Genomic DNA, 26,555 nt, shown 5'->3' on the forward strand with positions numbered 1-26,555 from the left:
GGGCCCTCCATGCGTCGTGCAGGCGCCAGTGTTGGGCCCAGTTGAGGAGTGCCTTCGTCGTGACGTGTGCTTGAGCGTTAGGTGGGGGAGCAGTGGACCTGTCTAGGTGGACGTCCAGGACACTGTTGTAGTCGCCTCCGAGTATCCATGGAAGCCCATGCCAAGGCACCAGCGCTGTGGAGAGGCAGTCAAGGAACCCACCCTGTTCGGTGTTTGGGAAGTATATGGAGGCAAGTACGACCGGGTGTCCATCAAGTCTGCCCCTAACTATCACGTACCGTCCTCCCACATCTATCTGCGTGTCCATGACTGCCCAGGGGGTCCCCGGTCTTATCCATATGAGCGTCCCGCGGGCATAGGAGGAGTACTCAGTGGCATAAATTTGTCCGCGCCATCTCCTGCGCAGCGCATGGACCTCAGCTGCATTTAAATGTGTTTCTTGTAATAATACTACATGGAATTTGTGGCGGCGTAAGTATGAGTAGATCTGGTAGCGCCTCAATGGTGTGTGCATTCCTCTCACATTCCATGTGCATATCTTAATCTCAGCCATAACTGCTATCACCGCTGGAGGCATCTGCCTCCCCCGCTATCCACCCCCCATGTGACCGTTCCCTCAAGGTTTCCCGCCTCCCCCGCGGACACAGATCTTGGCATGTTCAGCAAAGGCATAGGCAGTACTCTGATGTGGGGAAGAAGGAATGTAACTGGGTTCATTAACATTGCTAAACAGTAGGAAATACCAAGAGGTCGGCAACGAAACATGTTGCCGTCCAAACACGCCAATAGGGCGAAAGATTAACGTTCAAGTCTAGGGGGCAGCTTAAGCTAGGTATCAATAAGGTAGATCTTCAATGTCTAAGCAAGTGAGATCGATCTGTCGCCCCTCCCCGGGCTACTAACGGTTCCCACCATATAGTCTAATGTGGCTTCCGAGTAGGCCATGTCTTCTCCAGTGGTCGGCTTCCGGGTGCCTATGCATATAACAGCAGTAGGAGCTAGGTGTGCTCCCCAATTGTGTGTGGTAGGAGTGTGTTCACTTGGTGTGGACGGAGGACTTAACAATCCCACCCCTAGATCGCCCTTTCAGCGTCCATACCTCTGGGTGAATACTCACTGCGCCAGGACTTTTCCGACTGCTGCCAGGGCGGCGAGGGGCTGTTCCAGGTGTAGCCGTGTCCACAGTGTCCCAACGATTGTTCATCCTGGAGTCCCACCTCCGCCACCCCGGTGTCGGCCGTTAGTCACACAAGGTATGATTTAGTGGGGCATGTCAGCCGTTTGTGGCGTGACCACCGGAAGCTCCACCGAAAGCTGCGAGTCTGGGAGCCTGTAGATAGCTTCATCATCGCTTTGAGCCAGTTGCGGGCTCGCGGCCCGAGCACTATCCGATGTCGGCGAGGCACTTAGCTAGGTGACCCTCCTGAGTGCGTCCCGTTGTTCCCGGAGTATCTGGTCCAGTGGTGGGGAATGGTGAGTTGCGTCATCTGGGCGGTTATTTGTGTTGTCCCTATTCCTACGTCTGCGCCGCGGTCCGCGGCTTCGGGGTCGTGTCTCAGGATGTTGCATATTTCTCGGCGTCGTGTCCGTTCCGCTGTCCATCCAGTCGCTGACCTCGGCAGGGCTGTTGAAGAAGTAAGTTTTGTCACGTGCCACCACTCGCAGCTTTGCGGGGAAGAGTAACGAGTATTGGAGGCCCGCTTCTCGTAGTCGGCGCTTCACTTCCAGAAAATCATGGCGTTGGCATTGCACTTGTATGGTGTAATCTGGGAAGAACATCACCGTGGCGTTGTCAATCCGGACTTCCCCGAGTCGCCTGGTTTCCCTTAAAATAGTGTCTCTGTCCCGGTAATTTAGGACCTTGAAGAGCAGGGGCCTCGGGTTGGAACCGGTGGTGTGAGGTCTCGTGGGCACGCGATGTGCTCGCTCCACTACAAACTGCGGCGAGAGTGTGTCCTCGGGTAGCAGCTCGCGTATCCAATCCTCCACTCGTTGGGTCGGTCTGGCGCCCTCCCATTTCTCCGGGACCCCGACGAGTCTAATGTTGTTGCGTCTCGCCCTCCCTTCCGCGTCCTCCGCTGAGTCTTCCAGGAAGTCTACTCTAGCCAGGAGATCTTGTACTTGCTTGTCAGTCTGCGAGACTGCGGGGCTAAGGTCTTTGACCGTTCCCTCCAGTGTTTTAGTGCGATCAGCCAATTTCCTGTGGTCTTCACGTAGGTGGGTAAGGTCTATGGCAACACCATCTATCTTAGATTCCAGGGACGTCCTGGTCTGCTGAAGGGATTGTTCCAAGCGCTCCATGGCAGCGAGCATTGTGTCCAATCGTGTTGCGGCTTGGTCTGCCGCCATCTTGCGTGTTGGCTTGTCAGGCTTTCCCTTCGGCGGGGCTCCTCCAGTACCAGTGCGGGTCCGCATCCCTCCGGACATGTGCGAGGCGGCTCCACCAGCGGCAAGTTCAGGGGACGGGGCGACCGTCATTCCCAATTCAAGTTATGTCTTCCGGACTCTGGGGGGGCGCACTCGGTGTCCGTTCCCACAAGGCAGCGCAGTCGGCCCTCTGCGCAGTTCTAACGCAAGGGGCGCACTCATGCAGTGGTATGCTGCGGCAGGTTGCCAGCGTCAGGACCAGGGGCCACGTGTTTCCCACTGATGGTAGAGTCTCTAGGGCAATCCGATCTCCCAGGGGCACAGGACTCAGGTCTCCCCCAGGCCAGCGGGAGGAGTCAGCTCACAGTCCGTGGTCATCGGGGGGTCCAGGATCAGTAAACGCGGCGGTTGGGTATAGCCCATCAGCTGTGCAGCGCAATGTCTTTATGCCTCCCAGAGAACTCTCCGTGTTTGCAGAGGATTCGGACCTTCAGCATCCTCCTTATGCAGTTCCCCGCTTCCCGAAAGGTGGGTCGCGCTCCGGAGCACCGCAACCAGCCAGCACTGCGCCTCTCAGGATTGCCTGCCGCGCTAGGATTAAGGAGGGCAATAAATCAGGGGGGGTCACAGTCCAGCAGAGTTACCCCGCCCCACGCCGGTCCTGCAGTAAGGGGGGGTGCGGTGCGTGGCCCGGTGGGGTACAAGCGTTTTCACCGCGTGCGCGCAGCTGGTGCAATCCGGCCTTCAGGGATAGCAGTGTCATAGTGTGGCCCCAGGTTCACCTGCGAGGGGAGTGCCAGCACGTGGGGGTCGCCATATTGTCCCACTCTCAGGCAGTCGGGGGCCCTCTTACCTCCACCTCCGGCTTGTTTCCCAGGCGCTGGTCTCGTCTCTGCGGCTCCTCGGGCGGGCAACCAGCCCTCAGCACCACAAGCCCGGGTGCCGTCCGCCTAGTAGTGGCGCATCGCCGTGTGGCAGCCGGTCAGGCATTCGTGGCCGCTTCGACTTGGGGGGAGAGAGCTGTCTGGGCTCGGGGCCTGGCCGCCACCTCGGACCGCGCCTCAGGGTCAAGGCAGCGGGCCTCCGCTCCGGGCTCTCTTCTTCGTGTCCGCAGGTCCGGCCATATCAGGAGCTCCCCGGTCTCACCGCAGTGCAGCACCTGGCAGGCAGCCCAGCGTCAACAGCCCAGGTCCGGGCCGCCGCCAATCCTCGGCTCGCCCGCGACGTCTTCTTGTCGCGAATGGCTCCGCTCCAGCAGGGGGTAAGGGGGTGCAGGGATCAAGTCGCCTGGGGGCTCCCCGGGGCCCACGCCCCGATCAGGACTGGAGCAGGCAGGTCCGGAATTCAGGTCGCTGGTGGGGCCTTGACTCGCGGCCCAGTCCCTGGTCTCCCGCAGTTGTCCCCGCCGGTCTCGCAGCAACGAGGCCCGCTTGGTAGCCTCAGGAAAGTCCGGTGCGTCAGCTGTGGTCCGCAAAATCAAAAATTGGCCAGAACGCCGGGAAGGGCTAGCAGGTGGTCCGCCTGCAATTTCAGGCGGTTTCGGCCATAAATGACGGAGAATTAGCCCGGGGAAGGGGAGGCTCAGCTCGGAGCTCTACCCGGGTGCTGCTGTCCGCATTGCGTGCCTAGCCACGCCCCTCTAAATAGAACATATTTAATAAATGAGTTCTCTCCCATGAAAGTTTATGGAGTTTGCACTGTGAATCTGTATAAATGAGCGTTAATTTTGAATGAGTTATTAGATAAAATTCCATAAATCTTATCCGGAGTCTGTGATTATTTTATTGAACATTATAAGTTATATTAGTTAAAATTGTTAATTAATATCACCATCAACTACTCGACTAATGGTCCATTGACCAAAGGAAGAGTGTTGATCTGTAAAGATTAGTTAGGCATTGACTAATTCAGATCAAAGTGAAATAAAACTTGACCCCCAGCGAAACAGTAAGGAAATTTGAATGAGTCTATGGGTCAGTTTTGAGTAATTTTTTGATTGTGAAATGTTCATCCTGGCCTTTCGCTGGATCAGTGGCAGTTATATGAACATAAAATGTCCGATGCCGTGAAATAAAAGAAGCAATTAATTTATTAAAGCCGCATCACAAAATTGTGTAATGCAAATCGTGATTCTGTGGTGCCATTTTATTTTAGTTTCACACTCCTGCATCCAGCCATCAATTGTTTTCGGTTGTTTTGTCAGTAGCTACACAAAACTGGATAAATACGTCGTTTATGCAGGTCACATATGGCATTCCGTTTTCGCAGATTAACAGCTCGCAAGACCCATTGCTTCTGGTTCAATACCTGGCTTCCGGGGTGATAAGTCAGTGTCGGGAATCTGCGGAGTGCCCACTGGGTTACGCGTTTGCACAGTTGCACCGGATAAACGATTCCCAACCCAGGAGGCTGGCTGCTTCTTGTGTGTTAGTACATTGCATTTACACCGCAAACACAGACCTGTCACAGGTAGCGAATACACAAGCTTGTAGGCATACAAAAGTTTATCAGCACTGCAGCAAGTGTTTGTGATGTGCGCAAGGAAGCGAGCCCTCACCTTGCCCTGATAAGGAATACTATCATGTTTCATCTCAAGTGAGGATACGTTTTCACGTTCGTCGGGAAAAGTAGAATTTGTCTAAAGAGATTTCAAAGTTGGCGGTGAATTAAACTAGAAAGGGATAATCTAGCTACATTTAGGGTGACCAGGCGTCCTGCATTTGCCAGGATGGTCCCAGTTTTTCACCAGCTGTCCCGGCAGATTTTAGGAAATTTAGATAATGTCCCGGTTTTTAGAGAGGGTCGACTGAAAATGGCAGGAGGTTTTTTGCTTTTGTTTTACAAAGTAGGGTTAGTTATCAGTTGATTCAAGAAAGCAATTTAATTAACAGGCAAGCTAGTGGGTTTGAAAATCGCATTTTATTCATGTTCCTACTGCCTGTTCTGTAATTCTCTGGTGAGTAGCACTGTCATTCAGTGCGCTGGATTTAAGTAAGATTGTAGTCCTATTTTTGTGAAATGTCCCGGTTTTTGGCTTTAAAATTCTGGTCACCCTAGCTCAATTAAGTTGAATTATTGTTTTAAGTGTTGGAACGATTCCGGGGTTGAAATAGTGAACTTTAATCCAGTTGTCCTTTCATTTAATCACCGAAAGTACTTAAATAAGGTACACTTTGAAAATGTGCATTTTTTTTCCCTGAAGTGAGATTCAATATTTTAACTGTCCCAAAACGAAAGATGCATTAAAGAGTCTATTACTGCATGGTGGCAATAACATGTTTGCGATGGGACTCTGTAAGAATGAGCATGTCTCAGATTGTTTTCTGTGTGCATTACTGCCTTGTAAAGCCAGGCACAATGTTCAGTAAATCACTTTCTTGGCAGCTCCACTGCTAAGAATGAGATATTTAGCTGCAACAAGGTAAAGTCTGTTACAATAGTCAATCTTGGAAGTGATCAAGGAAAAAGCAAATGCTTTCCTAGATTCTAGAGGCCGAGATTCTAAAAATGTTAGGGCTTGATCACTGAGAAACAGGTTCCGTGAAACTGCGAAGATTTGGTGGTGAAAAGATAGGTCTGTACCAAATTTAAAACCCACATTTTTTACCACTCCGTGGAGAGAGGGGGCTTATTGAGACCTCAAGGCCACCAATTGACTGCAGACAATGCATTATTCTTTCCAACACAAAGGATTTCAATCTTTTTGGCGTTCTATTTCCAAAGGGATCCAATTTATCCATTAGATGACTTGACAAACACGAATATCAGTCATGATGGCCAAACCAGTTATTGTAAAAATGAATGACCAAGATGTTACATGTGCCTGGGAAACCAAACACACCAACTGATAGTGAGGATAATCCATGCCAACCCACGATATTTTACCTTGTAAACGTAGCTGAAATTAAAACGGATAATCCACACTTGTCAGTGCCTGCCACAGTACCTAATATTTGGTATACACCAATATAAAAATTCTCAATGGACCATGTCTCTTGAAGGCAGATCATATATCTTCTGGTTATCCAATTTAGTACTAACACCTGCAACATTCCAGGAGATAAATTTAAAAACACCAGAAGTAGCAGAATTAATGTGTACATCGACAAATTCTGCAACCCTGCTGACACTAGAAACAAGTGGAAGGTGAGAAGGCTGGGTGGCAATGGAGTTAGAATTAATAATATATACCTGAACCTGTTCTTCACTACCTTGAGATAATATAAAATTATTTTGATCTATATTTTCATCCAAAAGGGCAAATGGATTTGCGAGTGTGACGAACACGACGGAGTTTAGGCAAGCTAGTTTTGGTGTTAAGCGGCATTGTTTAGTTGTAATCCAATAGTCCAAGGGAAGCACATGAATGTAGCTAAAACCGAAAGAGAAAGTAGTTTAAACTATGCAATAAAGCGGCCGCCACGGATAGCTCTCTATAATTAACCACAACACTGTTACCCAGCCTCTCTTTGACCCATTACCCACCCTTCTGACCTTAATGATGACCTCATAAGAACCAAAGGGAGTGCCCAGCATGAATCATGAGCCAATGAAAAACCTTGTTTTTCAAAGCTAGCCAATACTCCTTCTGGTCAACATGTAGAATATGAACTTTCTTGAGGAGAATGACAAAAGTAGGTGACATCTGGGGGGGGGGGGTAAATACAATGAGACTTGTGCGAGAGGATACAGTGCATGAAGTGGGGCAAGGGAAGAAAACAAAAACAGGAGGGTGGGGGGGGCAGCTACATTACATATATCCAGGGAGTCAGTAGCATTGCTTAAATGGTTCCCACACAGCATTGCCCTTCAAACTTCTCCGCCACTCAACTCTGTGCATAAGAGGTTAGACAAATGAGTCATGCTTGATTCCCCCATCTTTTCGTCCTGATGAATCACATTAGGCAGTCCTTTATAACAAGAAGGCTTCATGTTAGCCACTAAATCAGTCAAATTAGTTAACGCAGATTCAATGTTCCTTAATTTAAGAGAAACCACATAAAGCATGTTTTTAACAAATGTCTCAACTGACTTAATCGCCACTGTTGTGCAAGCCAGTAGTCTCGTTGGGAGGACAAACATCTGGTCTAAGGGGAGGAGTAGCAAGTGCAAGCTTTAGGTGTGTGGAGTGAGAAATGTCCTTTTTTCTTAGCTTGGACAAGAACTGTGTAACAGGTAAAAACCAGCGGATTCAATTAACAAGGGCTCTCTAATATCCAGCTGGCTTGTCCACGTCAGAAGCACCCTGCCAAGAGCTGTTGGGAGGATGTCAATACAGCATCTGAGATCACACAATGTTTGACTCCAAGTCTCTCCTCTACATTACTTATTCCAATGTTCAAGACCTCTAGGGCACTAGTTAAAAATATGAATCAAAAGTGTCCATAGGCACGCTCTGCTCCACACCTCACACCCATATCAGACAGCAGATGTAACCTTTTTTCAGGGCGGGGTTCAAGCAACATGGGGGAAGAGGGAATGAGCAGCAACACAACGGAGGGCAGCCGGAGTGTGGGGGACCAGCAACACAAAGCAGGTGTAGAGGAAGGCAACAAAAAGTGAACAAAGAGTGGGCGGGGGGCAAGAGCCTGGCTGGTGGGAGGTACTGCAGGCACATGCACACGTACAGAGTATGTATGTTTGATTTTTAGCAGTCCCTGCAGGAGCGAGCAGCCAGTGGAAGGACACTGGCTGCAGACAAAAAAACTATATTTGGTCCATGCTCCACAGCAAGGACAAACACTTGAAGACCCAGCAGGAAGTAGGAGGTGAGCTGGAGGCAGCGACCAATAGGAAGCAAGCACGCTAGAGTGGCGTCAAAGCCAACCAATAGTAAGTAATGGGCAGACTTTGAACTTTTTTATTGACAAATTATTTTACTAACCGCGCATGTGCGCTGTTTCAGGCAAAACCTAAAAACTAACCAATACAGCAAATGACAACATGCTCAATAATAAAATAGTGTCCTTAATATCTTTTGGAAACTATTCAAAATAAAGTGAGAAAAAACACTAACTTCAACTCTGTGGAAGCGCTGCAGATAGAGACAGCCCCAGACTTATTGTCCAGAGCAACCCTGAAAGTCAGGTGGCTAAAATTTGGGTTTTAAGATAACCAACCTAACCAGAATCATGTCGAACAATCCAAGTTTCTAGTCATGCTAAAAGGCGGAGACACCGTAAACTAAGTACACAGACAGGGTTTGTATGTCCACACCCACTTGAAAAACATGCTGCTTACCAGTGTTTGCCTCATTTTCTGGAGCTGGCTCCACATTTAGCACAATTCTCCATTAGAAGACTGAGCCAACAGACTGATGGAGGAAACCATTCCTGAACTCATGCATTTGGGCATGCACTCAATCACCCATGCATGACATAATCTACCTAGTATAATCCAAATACACCAGCGTTGCCACTGCTTCTTAGCTTTGGAAACAAAGGCCATCACTACCTAGCTTTCTGGCTTATGGGATGCACATCCAGAACGAAAAGTGGCAGCCCTGCTCCAATAGAGACCAACTGCACATCTATTGCTCCCTGAAGCCCACCTTGTACAGCTGAAGGTCGAAACCACATCTCTGACAAATGCAGAGTACAAGGGCTGGAGAAACTGGATATGAGAAAAGCTGTGCCACACCCCACCAATACAAAAGGAAACACGATCCATAAGTGATACAGAAACCAGTGACATGCGTCTCCCGGGCACTGTGTTGCAAACTGTGCTTTGTTAGTCTCCACTAGTATGAGCGAGAGATGTTTAGGGGCCATCATGAAATGGGAATTTGCTAGTTTATTGTCCATACTTGAACTGTTCTAAAAACAGAAACCTTAAACCAAAAGGAGGAACAAGTATAAAACGGTATGTGGTAGTCAGTGCTTGAAATGGAAAAACAGAAGTGCAGGTCGTCTGTACTGGAGTACCTGCTCGTTTCTGAAGTGCTGGTATTCTCCAATTAAAAGTATTACATTACTCTTGAAGTGTTGGTACTTTCCCTCTCAAGATAGAAAAAAGTGCTGATACTCCATACCGGCCCATTTAAAGCACTGGTGGTAGTGAAGGAAAGAGGAACCACCCACATTACAGAGAACAGTTAGATGAGAATTTGACCAAGTGGAGGACACCGGTGTTTCGTGCACAAGATTTCCACACACTGAAAAGTCCTAAAACCTTAGAAAGACAACATAAATAAATGTTGGTTAATCTCCTTAATAAGAGTCCTTCGATACGAAGAATATCATAAAATCCTTATTGACAGCATGAAAATTATGAGGCACAAAAGTTAGTAAGATATCTCAGTTTTTTAAATACTAGTTGCTGCCGTTTTCTGGGACCAGCAGGTCTAAAGCTATCAAAGATGATGCAGACATCCAGCCTCCCAAGCTAAGTCATTTGAGAAGCTTCACATTTTGCCGCCCTGACAAGCGTTACTGCACTTAAAACACAATTTGCAGAACGAATCCAGGTCTAAAAGAGATTTATTAGTGGATACTCCTTTTCTCTTTCTATTTTTGCAAGACAATAACATAATAAAGAAGATTCATATGAATGTTCATGAAAGGCTACCTAAAAATGTGTTCAGAGAGCATTTCCGACAGGGCGAAACTATCAGGACCAACATCGTACCAGTTGTAGAAATTGATTTTATTAGCACTCCAAAAGAAAAATAAGGTTTTGGATTTCATTTTTATCTCGCAGCACCTGTCACCATAAACGAAGGCAACTCTGTCCTCGCCCTTTTAGTTTCCAGGTCGCTTGGAAACGCAGCAATCTGCTCTGCTGGCATCAAGCCAGAGAAGGAGATTAGAGCGATTTTTGCTAGACAAGGGTTGGAACTACGAGCACATTCACATTTCTGGAAAATAAATGCTATACTGAAAAAATGTCACACGCCAATAACTTAATCTCCTCTTTGATGATATAATGCAATATGACCAAAGGCATTTAGAATGTCATTTTCGCACACGAAACCCTTCCCAGCTAGGTAATTGCGAATTCCAGCAGCTTTCATAGCTACCTTTTGAAATGTGTGTTACGTTCCATGACTCCATTCTGTGTTTCAAGTCACCTTGTATTCATCAGCTCCACTGTGCCATTGTGTAAGGAAATCACACGACTAAGTGCTTGCCAGAGCCTTGGCTAATGACTTTTGGCCGCAATTAAATATGATTTACTGGCTTCGCAGGGACAGCGAGCAAACTCAGCAAAGTGACAACAAAGCCCTAAGGCGCGGGGGCCGGTGGGGGTGGAGGGCGAACCGCACTAATAGGGTTCAAATTTAACAGTGGTCACGCATTGCTAATAAAATCGGATGAAAAGAGTAGGCGGACCCGAATTATTTCCCACTCGCCTCAGTAAAAAACACGAAGTCCACACAGACATTACTTGCAGGTCACCAGAACACGCAGTCCGGCCAAGCGTAGTGGCGGTGCAATGTAGACAGGAAGCTAAGCGATCTCTTCACGGGGAAGGGGGGAACGTTAAATCATATGGACAATGCAATACTTCCAACTACGCCATTGGCCCCTACTCAGACCCTCTCACATTTCTGAAAATTATCCACCCAAACATCACGAAAGGCCTCATCTCATCCGCAACGCATATTTAGCAATGCAAGACTGCAAACTTCCCACTGGTATCAAATTCGCTGGGAAACACTGGGACACCCATAACAACTAAACAGTGGGAGGGGCTAAGAAGACTCCCCCAAAACACATAGAAGCATCCCTCACAGGGGAAACGGATAATGTACCAAAGGTACCTAATGGCGCTTCAGCTTAACAAAATATTTCCTCCCACCGCCTCCTTATGTTGGCACTGCAGCCAGGGTTTGCGAGATTTATTGCATATCTGGTAATCCTACTTAGTATTCCAAACATTCTAGAAAGAAATCTTGGACCACATTAAGGAAACAGTACGCTACCCCAACTCGGCAGGCCCTACCATACTACTCTTAGGCATACAGCCCACTCAGTTAGAGGGTATGACAAGCTGCGACTGAAACCCCCTTTGCTGCATGACAGGAGCAGCAAAACAACTTATTACTCTCTTTTGGAGCAAAATCGAGGCCCCTGCAATAGCACTGTGGTTCAATAGACTATGGCGTGTCCTAGCGATGAAACAAATCTCCCACTCACTGGCACTCACTGAAAAGAAGTTCATGGCGACTTGGCACCTTCTCATCGACTATGTCTAGATTAGAATTCCTTTGCTTCTCGCCACCTCGCTACGTGCCCCTACAGCTCTCCGATTAACGAGTACGAGCCGAGAATGGGAACCTTCTCTTTTGATGGCTTAGCCACTACAAAAGAGGGTCACCAGCCTGTAAAAACCTTAAAAAACCAACCACAAAAAGTCATCTTAGAGTTTTAAATATGTTTTTTAAATGCCTGTTTCTCTAGTCGGATGGAAGGAACAAGTATTTCACTGCCACAGCAACCCAAATTACAGGATATCTTTTTAAGCCATTAACCAAGTTACACCGCATGACAGCACATAGAGAAAAATATCTTGAAAACGGAAAATGCTCTTTTTTTTTTAAAGTGCATATCAAGACCAGAAAATCCTACATAAGAATATTGCTTGATTAGCCATTGGTGATGAAGAGGGCTGGGAGAATAGCACTAGGAGGAGGGGTGGATGGGGTGGCAGAACGAGAGGAGTCCCAGGGCCACACAGAATGCACCACCCAGCTTACTTCCCCTTTTCTAACAGGTACAGCAGCCTGGAAACGGTTGACTGACTGCTAGAGACTAAAGTCAGGGGTTGGCACCAATTTGACCTAATAGATGCCTGTGAGGACAGATTTACCTACCGTGAACGAGCCCAGCCCTTAGAAGAATTAACAACTGCTCCCAATGAACCCAGTCACTACCAAGACCCTGGTAACCCTATAACAGATACATTGGGAAACAGTAGTAACTTAGGGGCTGGACAGGGGGATTCATTACAACACCCAACGGTAAATTCTGCCGCAAAAGAAAACAGCCACTCTAATACTGAGGCACTACCCCCAAGACTTCCAACATTCAACATGATTTCATGGAATGTAGCCGGGCTTGGTAATAAAATGGATTGCCAGGAGTGGCTGTCTTTCATTAGCTCAAAAAGCATCTGCCTCTTCCAGGAAACCTGGGCAAGAGAGGAGTACACATGCCCAGGGTTTGCAGGGTTCTCCAAATACGCCAAATGGGGGGGGGGGGGGGGGGGGGAGGGGACGACCGTCAGGTGGGTTGGCAACTTTGGTTGCCTCCCATCTAGGCTGTCAGGCCAGGTGCTTAACTGTCGACTCTGAAGATATTTTACCTGTCCTGTTAGAATGGCCAAATTTCGCAAAACTGATGATAATAAACGTCTATTCGAGACCCGCTGTTATATCATGCGAATCAAATACCATCGAAGAACTTACGGTTTTCCTGAGCGAAATCCCAAGGGACTGCTCCTACGTGGTTGCAGGGGACCTTAACTCGCACTATGAGCCACTTCCTGGCCTTCTTGATGGACCCTCCCTAGAGGAGGATTCAAGATGGCTGATACCTGCCACGGTGGCACCCCCACCAAGAGCTTGGACCCCCCCTTGCACTCCAGATAACCGCACTCACTCTTAACCATGGTCTAAGGGCTTGTAACGGACGCACCAAATCAGACAACCCAAGCAAATGCACTTTTCAATAAAATAGGAAGTGAATCCAGACTAGACTATGTCCTGGTCCAACTGTCACGTTGGTCACGAATTTTCGACTTCAGGGTTCTGGATAGAGAGGACAGTGACCATAATGCCCTTGAACTCTAATACGCCATGCCAGGCATCGAGGACATGGGACTGGATAAAGAAAATGCAGTAACAGGGTTACTTCTGGAGAATAATAGGAGGAGAGTTAGGTGGGGAAAATTGGCCACAAGTGGCGACATACTACCTAGGCTCTATGCCAGAATTACCCCAGTGCTGGAAAAGGCATTCGCCCTTGCAAAGGAACTAGATAATGGGGAAAACAGAGAGCAACAATGGCGAATCCACGAAGATCTAATAAATACCCTGGAGTTAGATCTATTTGTTAACGGAGCAGGTAGAACCAGCAGGACATATAAAAAGTCCTGGTACAATGCTACATGCCGGGACTCAAAACGAGAACTTCTACTCGCAATAAAGGCGCGTAGATCCCGGGAGGTGATATAAGCCTGAAGACGGGCTTATAAGACATTGTTGGCAAATGCGAAGGCCGAATGGGACCAAAAACACTGGGAGGAACTCTCTGGTGCACTAGCCATGAAAGACTCTCGTAAATTTTGGCGGCTAGTCAATAATGGGTCAGAAGATCTCCCCTCGGCAATCGAACCCAACATTGCCCCGAGTACATGGCAAGAGCACTATCAATCTCGTCGGAAGGTACCCCCCATTGTACTATTCCGAGCAACCACGAGGGTGAACCCTTCACGGAAAAAGAAGTTTGCGCTGCAATTGCAGGGTTGGCAGGAGGGAAAGCCCCAGGGCTTGATGGGGTGCCAGGAGATCTTTACAAGCAGGAGCCAGGGATATGGGCTCCCTATCTCCTGCTGATATTTAACGCGGTTCTCAAGGGTATGGAGGTCCCAGACACTTGGCTGGGCGCAGAGGTGGTCCCAATATTTAAAAAGGGATCCCCTCTGCTCCCAGCCAACTACCGCCCAATAAGCCTTATCGATGTTTCGCAGAAGCTTTTCGGTAGGCTAATATTGGACTGGTTGCAGAACTGGTTGGAGGAAACACACTCTTAGCCCATACCAGGCAGGTTTCAGGAGGGGGGTCTCCACAATTGACCAAATATTCAGATTAAATCTTATGTACTGGAGGACTGCGCTGATCGAGGGCGGCACCTTGTACACGGTCTTTGTGGACCTACGTGCCGCCTTCGATCTAGTGCCAAGATCCAAACTATGGGAGGTAATGGGAGAGCTAGGCGTTCCGAAAGACATTCTTGCAATCCTGATGAAATTACATTTAAACAACTTCGCACAGGTCAGGTGCGGGAGAAGTGGTAATCTAACTGAAAGATTCCCCATTCACAGAGAGGTGAGACAGGGTTGTGTGCTTGCACCGACCTTGTTCTGCCTCTTTGTGAACGGGGTAATCAAGCACCTGACTGGGATTGTCAACACCGATGCCCCAAAATTGATCGGTAGCAGGGTGCCCGCAATTATGTTTGTGGATGACACCCTGCTCCTGTCCAAATCCCCGATGGGCATACAGAGGGTGTTAGATGCCTTTCTGGAATTTTGCACAGAAAGGGGACTCGAAATTAACCCCCAGAAAACGAAATTTATGATCTTAAACCCCATGTCCTTCAAGCGGCCAAATCCTATGCTTGGCACAGTGCGCTTGGAAAGGGTCCACACAATAGAGTATTTGGGGATAACCCTAAACCAAAACCTCACGTGGGGGGGCTCACCAGATTAAAGCGAATATGAAGCTGGCCCAGAGGGCGGGTGGTATTATGAGGATTGCGACTAAGTCAACATACCGCCCTCTTAGCCCCGCTATTCAAATATATAAAGCCCAGGCGCGGGGGGGAGTTACCTATGGGGGAGAGATATGGGGTCACAATTTATCATCTAATTTGCTGACCACAGAAAATAAATTCCTAAGGCAGCTGACCGCTCTCCCGCCAAGCACCCCACTCCTGCCCCTGAGACTGGATTTGGGTCTGAGGCCTATCACAGAGGAATTAGGCCTCAAACCATTAACATTCTGGCGTCGTATCTGGAGCAGCCAAGATCTTACCTCCTACAGATCTGAGTTACAGGAATTTCTATCTCTCCCCAACGCCACCAAGATCCCTTGGATAAATTATATCAGGAGAACTTGTGAGAACCTGGGATTACCAGAACTATGGTCACATCCAGAAAGCACAAGTACCATGATCCCAAGGAAAGTGCTCTCCAGAGCATATTATGACAAAATGCTTCTCCGAGCCCTGGACAGCGCACGAGAGGGATCTTTGACACTTTGTTTTATCATAATCAAAGACTCATACAACCTCGAAAGTGTCTTGGATGGCATGACTCCTGTCTTAACAAGAAAACTATTTCTGCAATGGAGGTACGGGACCCTTCCTCTGATGTCCTTTACCAAAGCATGGCCCTCCCGGTCCCCTACAGAGACGTGCCCTGCATGTGCTCACACTAAGGAGAATGAAGCACATGTGATTTTTTTCTGTCGAGCCTATCAAAAAAGCAGGAAATTTTGGCTTGTCCCCCTCCTTAAAAACCTGGGATTTAGAACATTTCTACCTGCATTCAGAGTTCTAAAGACAGATTTATCACCGCCAACTGTGTTTGCCTTAGCTAAATTCCTAACTGCAATGTGGCATGCCCGAATCCGATATATTAAGATGGCAAGAGACCCTTGAAACTCCCTGCCCTTGTCTTACTATCACCCCTGTTTTATTACTTCCTTTTAAACTTATGTACTAATACCAATGATACACTGATACTTTGGAATTTTAATGATGTGATATTTTGTAAATCTTTTATGATCACCAGATCGAAATAAAGATTTGAAATTGGATCAGCCATTGATGATCCAATATCACCCTGTTTCTGAGAAATGTAAAAGGACCAAGTAATTAAGAAGAATTTTCACACTAGCTTTGGTTCTTGGATTGAAAATGCTTCTTTCATCCATTTTGGGTTTCTCAAAAGGATGCTGCATCTTGGTTTGCTTTCAAGTGGTTTTAATCCCATAAATAAGATAAATTGGCCTATATGCCTAGCGAGTAGCTATAGATGTTAATAAGAGCATTACAAACGGGTTCATAATTAACTAAGTGAGCTCTTGAAAAAAAAATTATCTCAACATGCAGGAGGGCGAGCCCAATCAAAATTATAAAAAATTTCAAAACGGCCAGATACAGCGGCATTCATCCGCACAGCCGCAGGATTACGAAAGGTGCTCTACATTTAGGACTTCCTCTTTCGTCAATATAAAGGTAATTATTTATCAAGTCCGATCGAGACTGAATGAAAGTGAGAGAATTATTATAAAGGGATCTATAATTTTTCTATATCTCACATGTTTACAGGATAATACCGCCTCTCAAGAGAATACCTCTAAAAACTGGATTGGCTAAAATGTAACTTTAAAGGGGCCAACCACTTAATTGAAGGTGTGAATCATAAAATTATTTCCTCTCGCCCAGCGTTACAGACTAGAAAGTGTAAGAGTTATGATAAAGGTGGTCCATATTGATGATGTCTATCCACAATTATGTCTCCTGGTCTATAGCTTCAAACTAGACCGAATTACGAACGAGCATTCTTCATAAGACTCACACCTCACAGATAACATAGGAGTCACTGGAAGACTAAGACTGTTTTCCCTTTTCTGAGAAGGTGAGACCAACTAAATTAGTGATAATATACTAAGCTAAGGCTAGATCAGGAGATCATAGGAATAGGTACGAATGTTTGATTAGAATAGTATGTGCGAAGTGAGTATGTCATGGCATGAACCTGAGAAACAGGAAGGTTGGTGATTGAGCCATATATAAGGGGACAAAGTGCAAACCGAATGTAAAGAGAATATAGAGTGGTTATGAATATACTCCTACTACATAAGAGGATGTAACTTTTTAATACAGTTTGCCAAAATACAACGAGGTTATATGATCCATAGGCCACTTCTATGTTACTGGGTCTCAGATCAATTGCATGCAACTGAATAGTTCGATAAATGAAATTTTACATTATGTTAGTATATTATAGTTCTAATAGTGATTATGTTTTATAGGTTTATTCTCGAAACAACTGATAGAGAGTCATTATTTGGTCTTGATAAAGATGGAATAAACTAAGAAAACCATCGAAACGCGTCGACGCCCTAACTATATACACAATCTATCTACTCAGCATTGTTGGAGAAAGGAGGAAAATGTATTAACAACCTGGCAATGCGAGTTACACGCCCCCCCTTTTTTTTTTAATAGATGTGTGTAACTACAAGACCAATTAGTCCGGTCTGTTTTTGAAACTCTCTCTTGCTGCTATATTGTGTCTCATTATGAACTTTGTCATAAAAAATAACTGTTTTTATTCTATTTTGTTTTTAATTTGTTGAACTGTAGATAAAGTGTCTTCAGACAGAACATTTTTAACTGTTTTTTATAATGAAATAAATGTGATATTATACTGAATCTATACAGTTGCCTTTGAATTATATGTTGTGTTATCTGTCCCCTGATTATATGTGGCACAAGTACCTAAAAGAGAATGAAGTGTGAGAGAAGAAAGTGAGCGAGATAAATAGTAAGGTGCGAATGAGATAATTTTTCTCTTACCTTAACATATAGAATTGGTTACCCCAGGGGATCTTTCTTTTATTCTACTTTTAATCCCATACAGACACTAAGTTAAGTAATCAGGTCATCATTTTTACAACCACCTCTCAGCCACTCATTGACAAGGTATACATATAAAGCATAATCCTCTGGCAGAGGCGTTAACTTACCTTGTAAGGAATAAGCTGCTAGTTGAACTGCTGTGTCGAATGGGCACTCCAACCTTAAACAAAAAACAAAAACAAGTCTCTGTTTATAAAATATACATTTTTAAAAATCCCCTCCTATTCAGCCTGGGGAATAAGCAACGGCCAGACAAACAAGATTATGCAGCTTTACGAATGCAATTTACTACTAACCTTAATATTCTCTTTCAAACTGCTCTATACTTCGATTGGCTGCCACTATGTCAACCAATCTCCATTATTGACCGACCCCTAAGTCACTACGCATGCCTCCAATACCTGGCGTCCGTGACAGTAAAAGATCAGGTTTTTACTGATGCACACCATTTGCCCCAGATAAAAAACATGCACCAGTACTAATAAAATAATTAACCAATTTCAAAAACATACCTTTTCCTAAATGTTACTACCAGTCAGCATAGGTCAGAACTACTTACAATAATCGTAATACTCGGAAACAGGGCGGTGAGAACTTAGTGGGACCCCTGAACTCACTCAGAAGTACAAGAACACAGGAAATGTACATGTCTTGTGTCTGGGACTTCGCTAATTTATAGTCATATCATTTCCCAACCATCACCCTGGAAAAAAATGAATGATTGAATAAAATGTATGAAGTGTAACAGCGGTTCCAAAAGGAACATCTCTGCACTAGGTAATAGTAAGACACAGAAAGAGGCGTTGGGATACGAGGACGGGCCCGAATTAGGTTTCTCTAAAGAGGTGGGTCTTCAGAAGGGTCTTATAAGAATCCTCTGAAGTAGTGCTCCCAATATGCTCAGTGAGAAGGTTCTAAAGAATTGGGGCTAATAAGAAAAGGTGCGACCTCATGCTCTCGCTTTGTTGATCTTAGGAATGCACATTAAATTGTAATTGGCTGAGCGAAGTGCTCTGCGAGGATTGGATCGTTTAATTTTATCAGAGACGTACGTCAAGCCTTTCGTTTGGGTGACCCTAAACGTTTTGGTCAAAGGTTTACATTTTATTCTCCGGTTTACCCCTTGACCGTGGCGATTTATGGCGTGGGCGTGGTTCGTACGGCCCCCGGCCGTCCGCCGCACACGCCCACCATGACGTCGGCCGGCCGTCGGACGCATGCAAGTGGTTAATGGGAAGCCAATGAAGGAGTTTCAAGTTACTTCAGAATATTTAAAACCAGTCTGGCTGATGCGTTCTGAACCTGCTGTCAGTGAGTGAGGAGATCCAAGAAGCAGCACGTTTGGCATAATCAAGTCTTGATGTAATCAGTGTGTGAATGATCATTTTTCCGGTATGGTCTGGCAGGAATTGGAGTGCTTTCTTAGAGATTTCAACCATGGAGAGGAGACTCCTGCAGTAGCATTGATGTGTGGCATAAAGGTTAAAGCACGGTCTGATTTAACCCCCACATTTTTGGCAGTAGTGGAAGGAGGCGGAGGATGGCCCAGTTCAGAGGCTAAAGATCAGCTAGGTCCAATAGGGAGGATGAACCAAGTATCAAACTAAATATTTTACAAATTTAAGCACAGACAGCTTTTATGCATCTATTCTGACACTGCCGATAGGCGGCCCTAAAAATGTGCGGAGACCGAGACATCCATGTGTTTGAAGGCAAACATCAACTGGGTGTCAGCATATAACACCACACTGAAGCCCTAAGCTTGAACAAGGGCAGCAAGGAGAGCCATATAGATGTTGAAGAGACTTCGGCTCTGGCTGCCCTGTGGAACTCCACAATCAAACTCTCTGTAACCAGAGGTAAAAGAAGGAGGATGAATTGCTTGCTTTCGGTTGGAGAGGAAGGATTTAAAAACATTTAAACACCGTGCCGACAATTTCCAGCCATTGCAGTAGAATGCCATGCAACACTGTGTCGACAGAAGCCGATAGGTCAAGCAGAATAACAATGGTGCTTGCGCCCAGGTCGAGTCGGGGTTTAACAAATTGTCACTTTCTTGTTGTTTTTTTGTGATTTTGTGTACATACAACAAATACAAAGAGTTATGTGGGCTACCCGCACCGGAGGTTACAAGGTAGAGTTAATGGTATACATCTTGGCAGGATCCCCCTTTTCTGGTTATAAGTTGCTGGTAGGATAAAGCATAGAGAGAGGAGGAGAAGAAAACTATGAATAAGTGTAGGAGAAGGATAGGACAGGAGTTAATCAAACATTACAGTTCGGGTTATCTGGGCAGATTTTAACCCACCCCACCGTGTTCTTTGGGGTATATCCCTGTTCCGCTAGCGGTTACCTTATGGTGGTTCATATGGGATTAGATGTTTGTCCAGGGTTTCTCACAGGCTCCTAGAGGAGACTTTCCAGGGCGAGTGTAGTACCAGGCTGTCCGCTCCTCTGAGGTGGGTGACCCAGTTGAGCCATCCTTTGTATGTAGTTTTGGAGGAGTCCTTCCAGTTCGTAAGCACTAGCTTGACTGTCGCGGTTAGCAGTAGGTCCATTAGCTCTCTCTCTCACTCTCTGAGGGGAGATCAGTTCGAATGAATGCTGTGGTGAGAGAAGCGAAGTCTCTTACAATTTTGCACTTGATCGATTTGTCTATGAAGTCAAACACCCTATCCCAGGACCCCTTGAGTATCAGAAACAGAAAGATGAGGTGCTCCAGGTCCCCTTTGTTTTGTTGCAGTTCCAGCATGATGGGCGTCCGAGACCCAGTGTGTGTAAGCGGTCTGGGGTCCAGAATGTTTTGTGGAGCAACCAGAGTTTAGTATGTGCTAGCACTGGAGTGATCTTATTGCGAGCGGCGGATGACCATAAGGTGATCCACTCTCGGTCGCTTAAAGGGGGTTGTGTACGGTTATCCGGGTATTCTTTCATTCTGTTGTTGATTTTGTGGGCAAAGGGTTTTATATAGGAGCGGAGCTTGGTGTCCCAGTTTATTGTTTGTGAAGCTGGATTGCAAAGGATGTTAGTCTCCTCCATGACACTGGTAATCTGGAGATTAACCAGGGATTCCAGCATCTTTCTTGGACTGAGACGGCACAGACAGGCAAACAGTCTGGAAGAAATGTTTTGTTTATAATAAATTGTGTTTGTACACAGTGCTTCATATCACAGTCTATGCAGCCTCAAAGCTCTGAATAATGGGTGGTACTATTACTCATTTTAATAGTACTCCATTCACCAACCTCCACAGCACAGACGGCGAATTGCAGTTTTGCTAAATTCAAATTCAAATTCATGTCAAAGGTGTCAAATCAGATGCCCACAGCAACTATTTAACTCGGTAAGCCATCACACAGAAACATCTTACACAACTTTCATTCACTCCGTCTTCGGTGTGGTATGACTTCTTACAAAAAAAAAAAATAGGTTCAATTTTAGGGTCGTTCTAAACAGAATGCTGAATGAAGTAAACTGACATGTATTTTGTTTGCCATCTGGCGGTTTTTTCCCCGTACATTGAAATAATTAGTTCTTCACCATAAAAACAAGTTCAGCAGCTTTATTCGATCATTAAAATAAATAATCCTAAAGGCACATCATCATCACGTCAATAATATAAAAAGACAAATAGCAAGTCCAAACTCAGTTAATATATAAAATAAGTTTAAAATAGATATCTATAAAACAAAGGCTATTTTCGAAGAGCAATTTTCAGAAAGGTGGCAACACATCCAAACTCAGGTGTGGGGAGCATCTGTAAATATAGGAACGCCGGGGGGGCGGGGGGGGGGGGGGGGGGGGGTCATCTAATCACCAAGGTACTCCTAAATAACGGAATTAAAAATCTTTGGGTATAACTATGAGAATATGTGCAAAAGCATATAGAGCGAGCAACAGTCTGCAAGCAACGCTCATCGCAAGGGCAGATAAGAATAGCTTTTGGGTCAAACTAGCCCAAGGGAAAGGAACTTGCCATCTAATCAGATCAAACCTAAATCGGTCTCAGGTATTAGGCACAATACTGAGCTATGGCTCCAACCCTGGAATAGTCTTGATCAACAAATACGTTTTATTAGTAGTTCTACTGTAATTCAATCCATAATTCCACCCGATCTCTTTCCATTTCCTGACTTCCATAAAACTTGATTTAACCCAGCATTTGTCCGCAACGGATACATAGTCAAGATTTGAAAAAATAGAGGGTCTCTCAAACTGATTACAGACATCCTTAATATATCTTGCTCAAGAGATACCATGACCCTTATCGCATGAACGGCAATCCATAACTAACTCCCAATTAAAAGTAGCCTCAAAATTACAACAGATGAAACAACACAACTTTAAAGGGGCCAAATTAATACAGTCCTCGATGCATGGCAGCCTAAATTCTTCGTAGACAGCATATGTTGGAGACGTAGATGAGACACCAATGGTGTGCCTGCATAATCTATTTTCCTTAGACATTTAGCAGCTTTATAGCCCCACACCCCACTCATAAGTTAGGCCCTTTCTTTTTTTGGTACATTTTTGAGCGGTGGAATAGGGGTTTTTGTTTCTAATTTCAGAGGCCAGGCTAAATAAAAAGGCAATGGAGGTGCAAAACGTCAATCTTCTTTGGGCCAAGAAAGGAGCCTAGGACCCCGTGGGTTCCAATGAGACCCCCAGAGATGTACATTCTTGGGTTCTTGCAATAGGGGTCCCCAGAGCGCAATGCATCATGACCTAAGATTCTTTGGGCCACATGGATAAAAAAGTTTTATTTTATTTTAGTATTGGTGGCCAGGTCAAAAGTATTTGGAGCTCAATAAATGTTCTAGGCCTTAAAACGGCGTAATACGCATGTAGAAGGACAGTGTCGTCTGACCATCCTCTTTACAAGTTAAGAATGGGTCCAGCCCATTAATATATAATAAAAAGAAAATGTCCGCAAAGACTCATCCCTGCCAGACTCCTCGTCTCAGACCAAAACACACTGTGCAGATGCCATTAGGCCAGAATCTAATAGATTCTTTAAGATTTAAATATTGGACTTGTAAAAAGGCACCAACTCACTTGCAAGCCCTATGAGCTCTAATTTATATCTGACCACGCTGTCAAATGCATGAGAGGTCCATGAAGGCTAAATTAATTAATTAAGGGTGGGTTTCTAAAGCGCTAGAATCGACTCCCGAAGGAGTATCTCTGCGCTGTAGACCGCTGGGGAACCCGTCCTGGCTTTCCCTGTGAGATGGTCCCTACTGGGTATCTCCAAGGTGAAACCAGGCATCCCCGGCGTATGTGGGGGGCCGTTGTGGAGATGAGGCAAGCTAATGCCCAGAGTTGCCGAGTGTGATCCCTGGTTAGAGTAGGCACAGAGGCGAGAATTATCGAGTCCGCTGACCCTGGTCCTCGACCCTGCCGCGTGGGGAATAGAACCCTGGTCCCGGGCCATCCTCTGCTTCTGGGTCTTCCGCCTCTAACCAGTGAGCCACACCACTCCACAAATAAACAGGGCGACTTCTGGATATTGTGTATTTACTTATTAGGAGATGCAGATTGAGGCACTGCCCCTGCATACCCAATCCAGCTCCAAATCCATACTGCACAGCAGAAATACATTAATCAGTGACCTACAATATTAATCTATCAAGGATGACCCTGCCAATGATGACTCACACAGAGGAATTAAGATTGGCTTGTAACAACTAGGGGATGCACAATTTCCTTTTTTATAAACGGGGAGGATGTTTGCTGTGCACCAGGACTTAAGCAGGCCATTTGTCAAAACTGAATTGGCATAATTCGTTACTATGTGTGCCCACTTCCAACAAGGCCTGGGGCTTTATTGCGGGACTGGCACATATAGTTTCAGCCACTTCTTGGAAAGAAACCTCAATACAAAGAGGAAGGGTTGACACCAACTAATCTATGGCATCATAAACCAAGTCAGGCGGGTGGTAGACTTAAAAAAATAGGCCACCCATTCCTCTGAGCTGATATTGGTACACACATGGGGGGATATTCTCAAGAACGTGTGATAATTACAGCACAATTAGATTAACGCAACGCTTCATATCGCAGTCCATTGCGTAAAAATAACTTAACTGGGTATTCACAACACGGCTGTACCATGTGATAGGCCCAGGACAACGCTTCAAATGTCCGCGATAAAGCCTATGCGACGCCACAAAAATGCTAAACACAAACGCAAAACAAGTTGCGATGAGGCCAATCGTGATACAAAAAGCAGCGAAGACCAGCGACAGGCCTGAAAATCCCACGCGTCATGCAGGAAACCTCACTAAAAACCTACAAAAAGAACACACCAAAAACAATCTAAAGTGCCTAGCACCATGGATGCACCCGGACCGAGTGCAGAGGTAAACCTGAACCCGAAAAGCCCCACAGACCACCAGCAAGGAACAACCAGGTCGGGGAAGGCCAAGGAGAAGAGGGAGAGGAAGACTGGGTGCAGTCGGCAGGAAAACCAGATCAGCGTCACAGAGGTGACAGAACACTACCATCAACTGACCAACTGCATTCAAATTGGTCTAATTGTGGGAGTGTCGAGGAGGTCAATGGAGGAGGCAAAGAGGCGCTGGCATAATGTGAAAAGCCAAACCAAGCACAAACCCGGTGCCAACAGGAAGGCAGCAACAGCGACGGGAGGTGGGAGTCCAGCGTCACAGGAGGAGCTGGAGTCAGAGGCCACAGTAATCAGTGTGGAGATGGTGCAAGGAGTTGGGAGTCAGGACATAGTTCGAAAGGACCAGACACAAAATAAACAGGGTGAGTAACGACCAGGGACTGGGGGGAGATGGGCACAATGGCGTACACATGCACAACTATGTGTAGCAGATTGCACACCCACAATGACCCTGGATCATGTCCCTGATCTCCGTGGCACACTGCAGCACACACACCCAGCAATTACAGCACATCCACATTGACAACAATGTGGTACAATGTGCAACCCAGACACTGCAGAACATAGGACAACTGGCTCTGCACATGCGCAGGAACAGGCCAACTACATCTAATAGAGTAGAGAACTGTGAGAGGGAAATGTACGCGTACAACCTCACATCCGTCATGTAGTCCAAATGTCCACTGTCCCGCATCAAAATCCAGCACCTCCCAAAAAGTCACAATGTACATTTTCATACAGTCTGCATGTAAACAAGAACAATGCGCAAACATACATGTCAACACAATGTCAACACGCATCTCCCCTTCACATTGCAGAGGGACAAACACCTCCAGCAGAGCAGGCCAGAGAACTCATCAGTGATGCTGGAGAGAACCACCACACCTTCGACACAGACGCCCCACAACAGCTCATGGACATTCCAGGTAACCCACCACCAGGAGCAGGGCAGCCAAGCTACATAGAGGAGAACCCAGCCCCTGCACAGACCACACAGCAGGAAACACCCGCCAGCACGGCTGGCTCCAAACACTACCCGGAGCCACACATGGCGTTCCAATGCCAGGTGTCAGAATGCCAAAAGGAGGTGGCCGAACAGGTGTGGGTGGGGTCCGAACCCATGGAAGCCGAATTAGATCACCTACGTGGGTGTCTAATTCCCTTCAGGGACCGCCTACACCCCACAAAGGAGACCCACACCGTGACAGACACATGCATTTGCAAAATTCCAGTATTGAACCACGCCAAGAGGCACACAATCATCATTTACACACCCACGCTGGACCTGCATACTACAGCCAAGTTCATTCCTCCTACGTATTGAGTGGGTGACGACAAAGCTACATGTGCAAGCTCTAACCCGCTGCCTGTGGTGACATGTTTGCGTCCGCTGTACACAGCACAATGTAATGTTGTAGTGCCCAGGGCCCACATGCACACATCATGACCACACGGACACACGCAGATAGTTTGTGGAACTGGCTACGGGCACATGTGCCCAACCCCTTTATTGGCAGGGTCACATATACAGTAACACCTGTGCTGGATGGGTGGTGCTGGCAACAACTTGAACAGTGAACACTATCACAACGGAAACAGAAAACACAGCATCACAGAAACAACTGCGGAGCATCATGGAGGTAGCCGGAGCAAGTACAGAGGTTACCCAATATGCAAACAGAAGTGTCCGTGAGTTGCAGTGCACTAAGTTTGGGGCACATGGAGTGCTGAACAGGGTATCCGGCAGATGATGGCATCCACAACAGGTGTGAGCAACTCCTTTAGTTTGCCAGTACGACTGTTTCAACACTGGCAGTTGGAGGTGGTCCTGGCGGTGGTGGTGTGAGCCTCCTGCGGTGATGCGACGTCCTGGCCGGTCAGGACTCGATTTGATGTGTGAGCCCTGGTGTACCGCAGTTGAGGCCGGAAGCAGCCGACAGGGCAGGTCCAGAGACACATGGCGTTGATGACCCAAGGACATCGTCTCAGAGGCCATCCAATATCTCAGAAGACACATCCCCTGACTTGAGCTGCACAGAGTTAGTGGCACCCGGATGCACAGCAGCTGGCATAGGCACACCGCCACGGGACGGTGACTTGCGGTGCACTGAGGCAGGGCCAAGCTGACTGAGCGGGTCCTCGTCGATGTCCAAGGAGAATGTGGCGGCGGGTTGCTGGGGACAGTGGAAGGTGTCCTCCAGGGCATGATGCAGAAGGCAGAAGTCGTCCGGAAGCAGGAAATGGAGGAGGGGAATGCTACAGGCTCGTTTTCACCACCAATTCGGTATCCGCTACACAAGGATGAAGACAACCCCCAGTCCATAGACTCAGACGCCACCAAAGCTCAACCAGAGAGTGTCCATGAATGTCGGGTCACAGACTTAGCGGCACCGGGGCTGAGAGGG

At 46.6% G+C, this 26,555-nt stretch overlaps 1 protein-coding gene across 2 annotated transcripts in view; it reads right to left on the reverse strand.

Moving 5' to 3' along the window:
- The window catches only part of EPB41L5 (erythrocyte membrane protein band 4.1 like 5), a 1,262,314-nt gene that overhangs the window by 704,116 nt on the left and 531,643 nt on the right, over window positions 1–26,555 (reverse strand). For both annotated transcript variants that reach the window (XM_078682077.1, XM_078682078.1), the window contains exon 7: window positions 17,849–17,901. In XM_078682077.1, coding sequence (XP_078538203.1) covers window positions 17,849–17,901 — 53 coding nt within the window. The remainder of the gene's footprint in view (window positions 1–17,848; window positions 17,902–26,555) is intronic.

The sequence above is a fragment of the Lissotriton helveticus genome, chromosome 3_1 (genome assembly GCF_964261635.1).
Source record: "Lissotriton helveticus chromosome 3_1, aLisHel1.1, whole genome shotgun sequence".
Taxonomy (NCBI): Eukaryota; Metazoa; Chordata; class Amphibia; order Caudata; family Salamandridae; genus Lissotriton; species Lissotriton helveticus.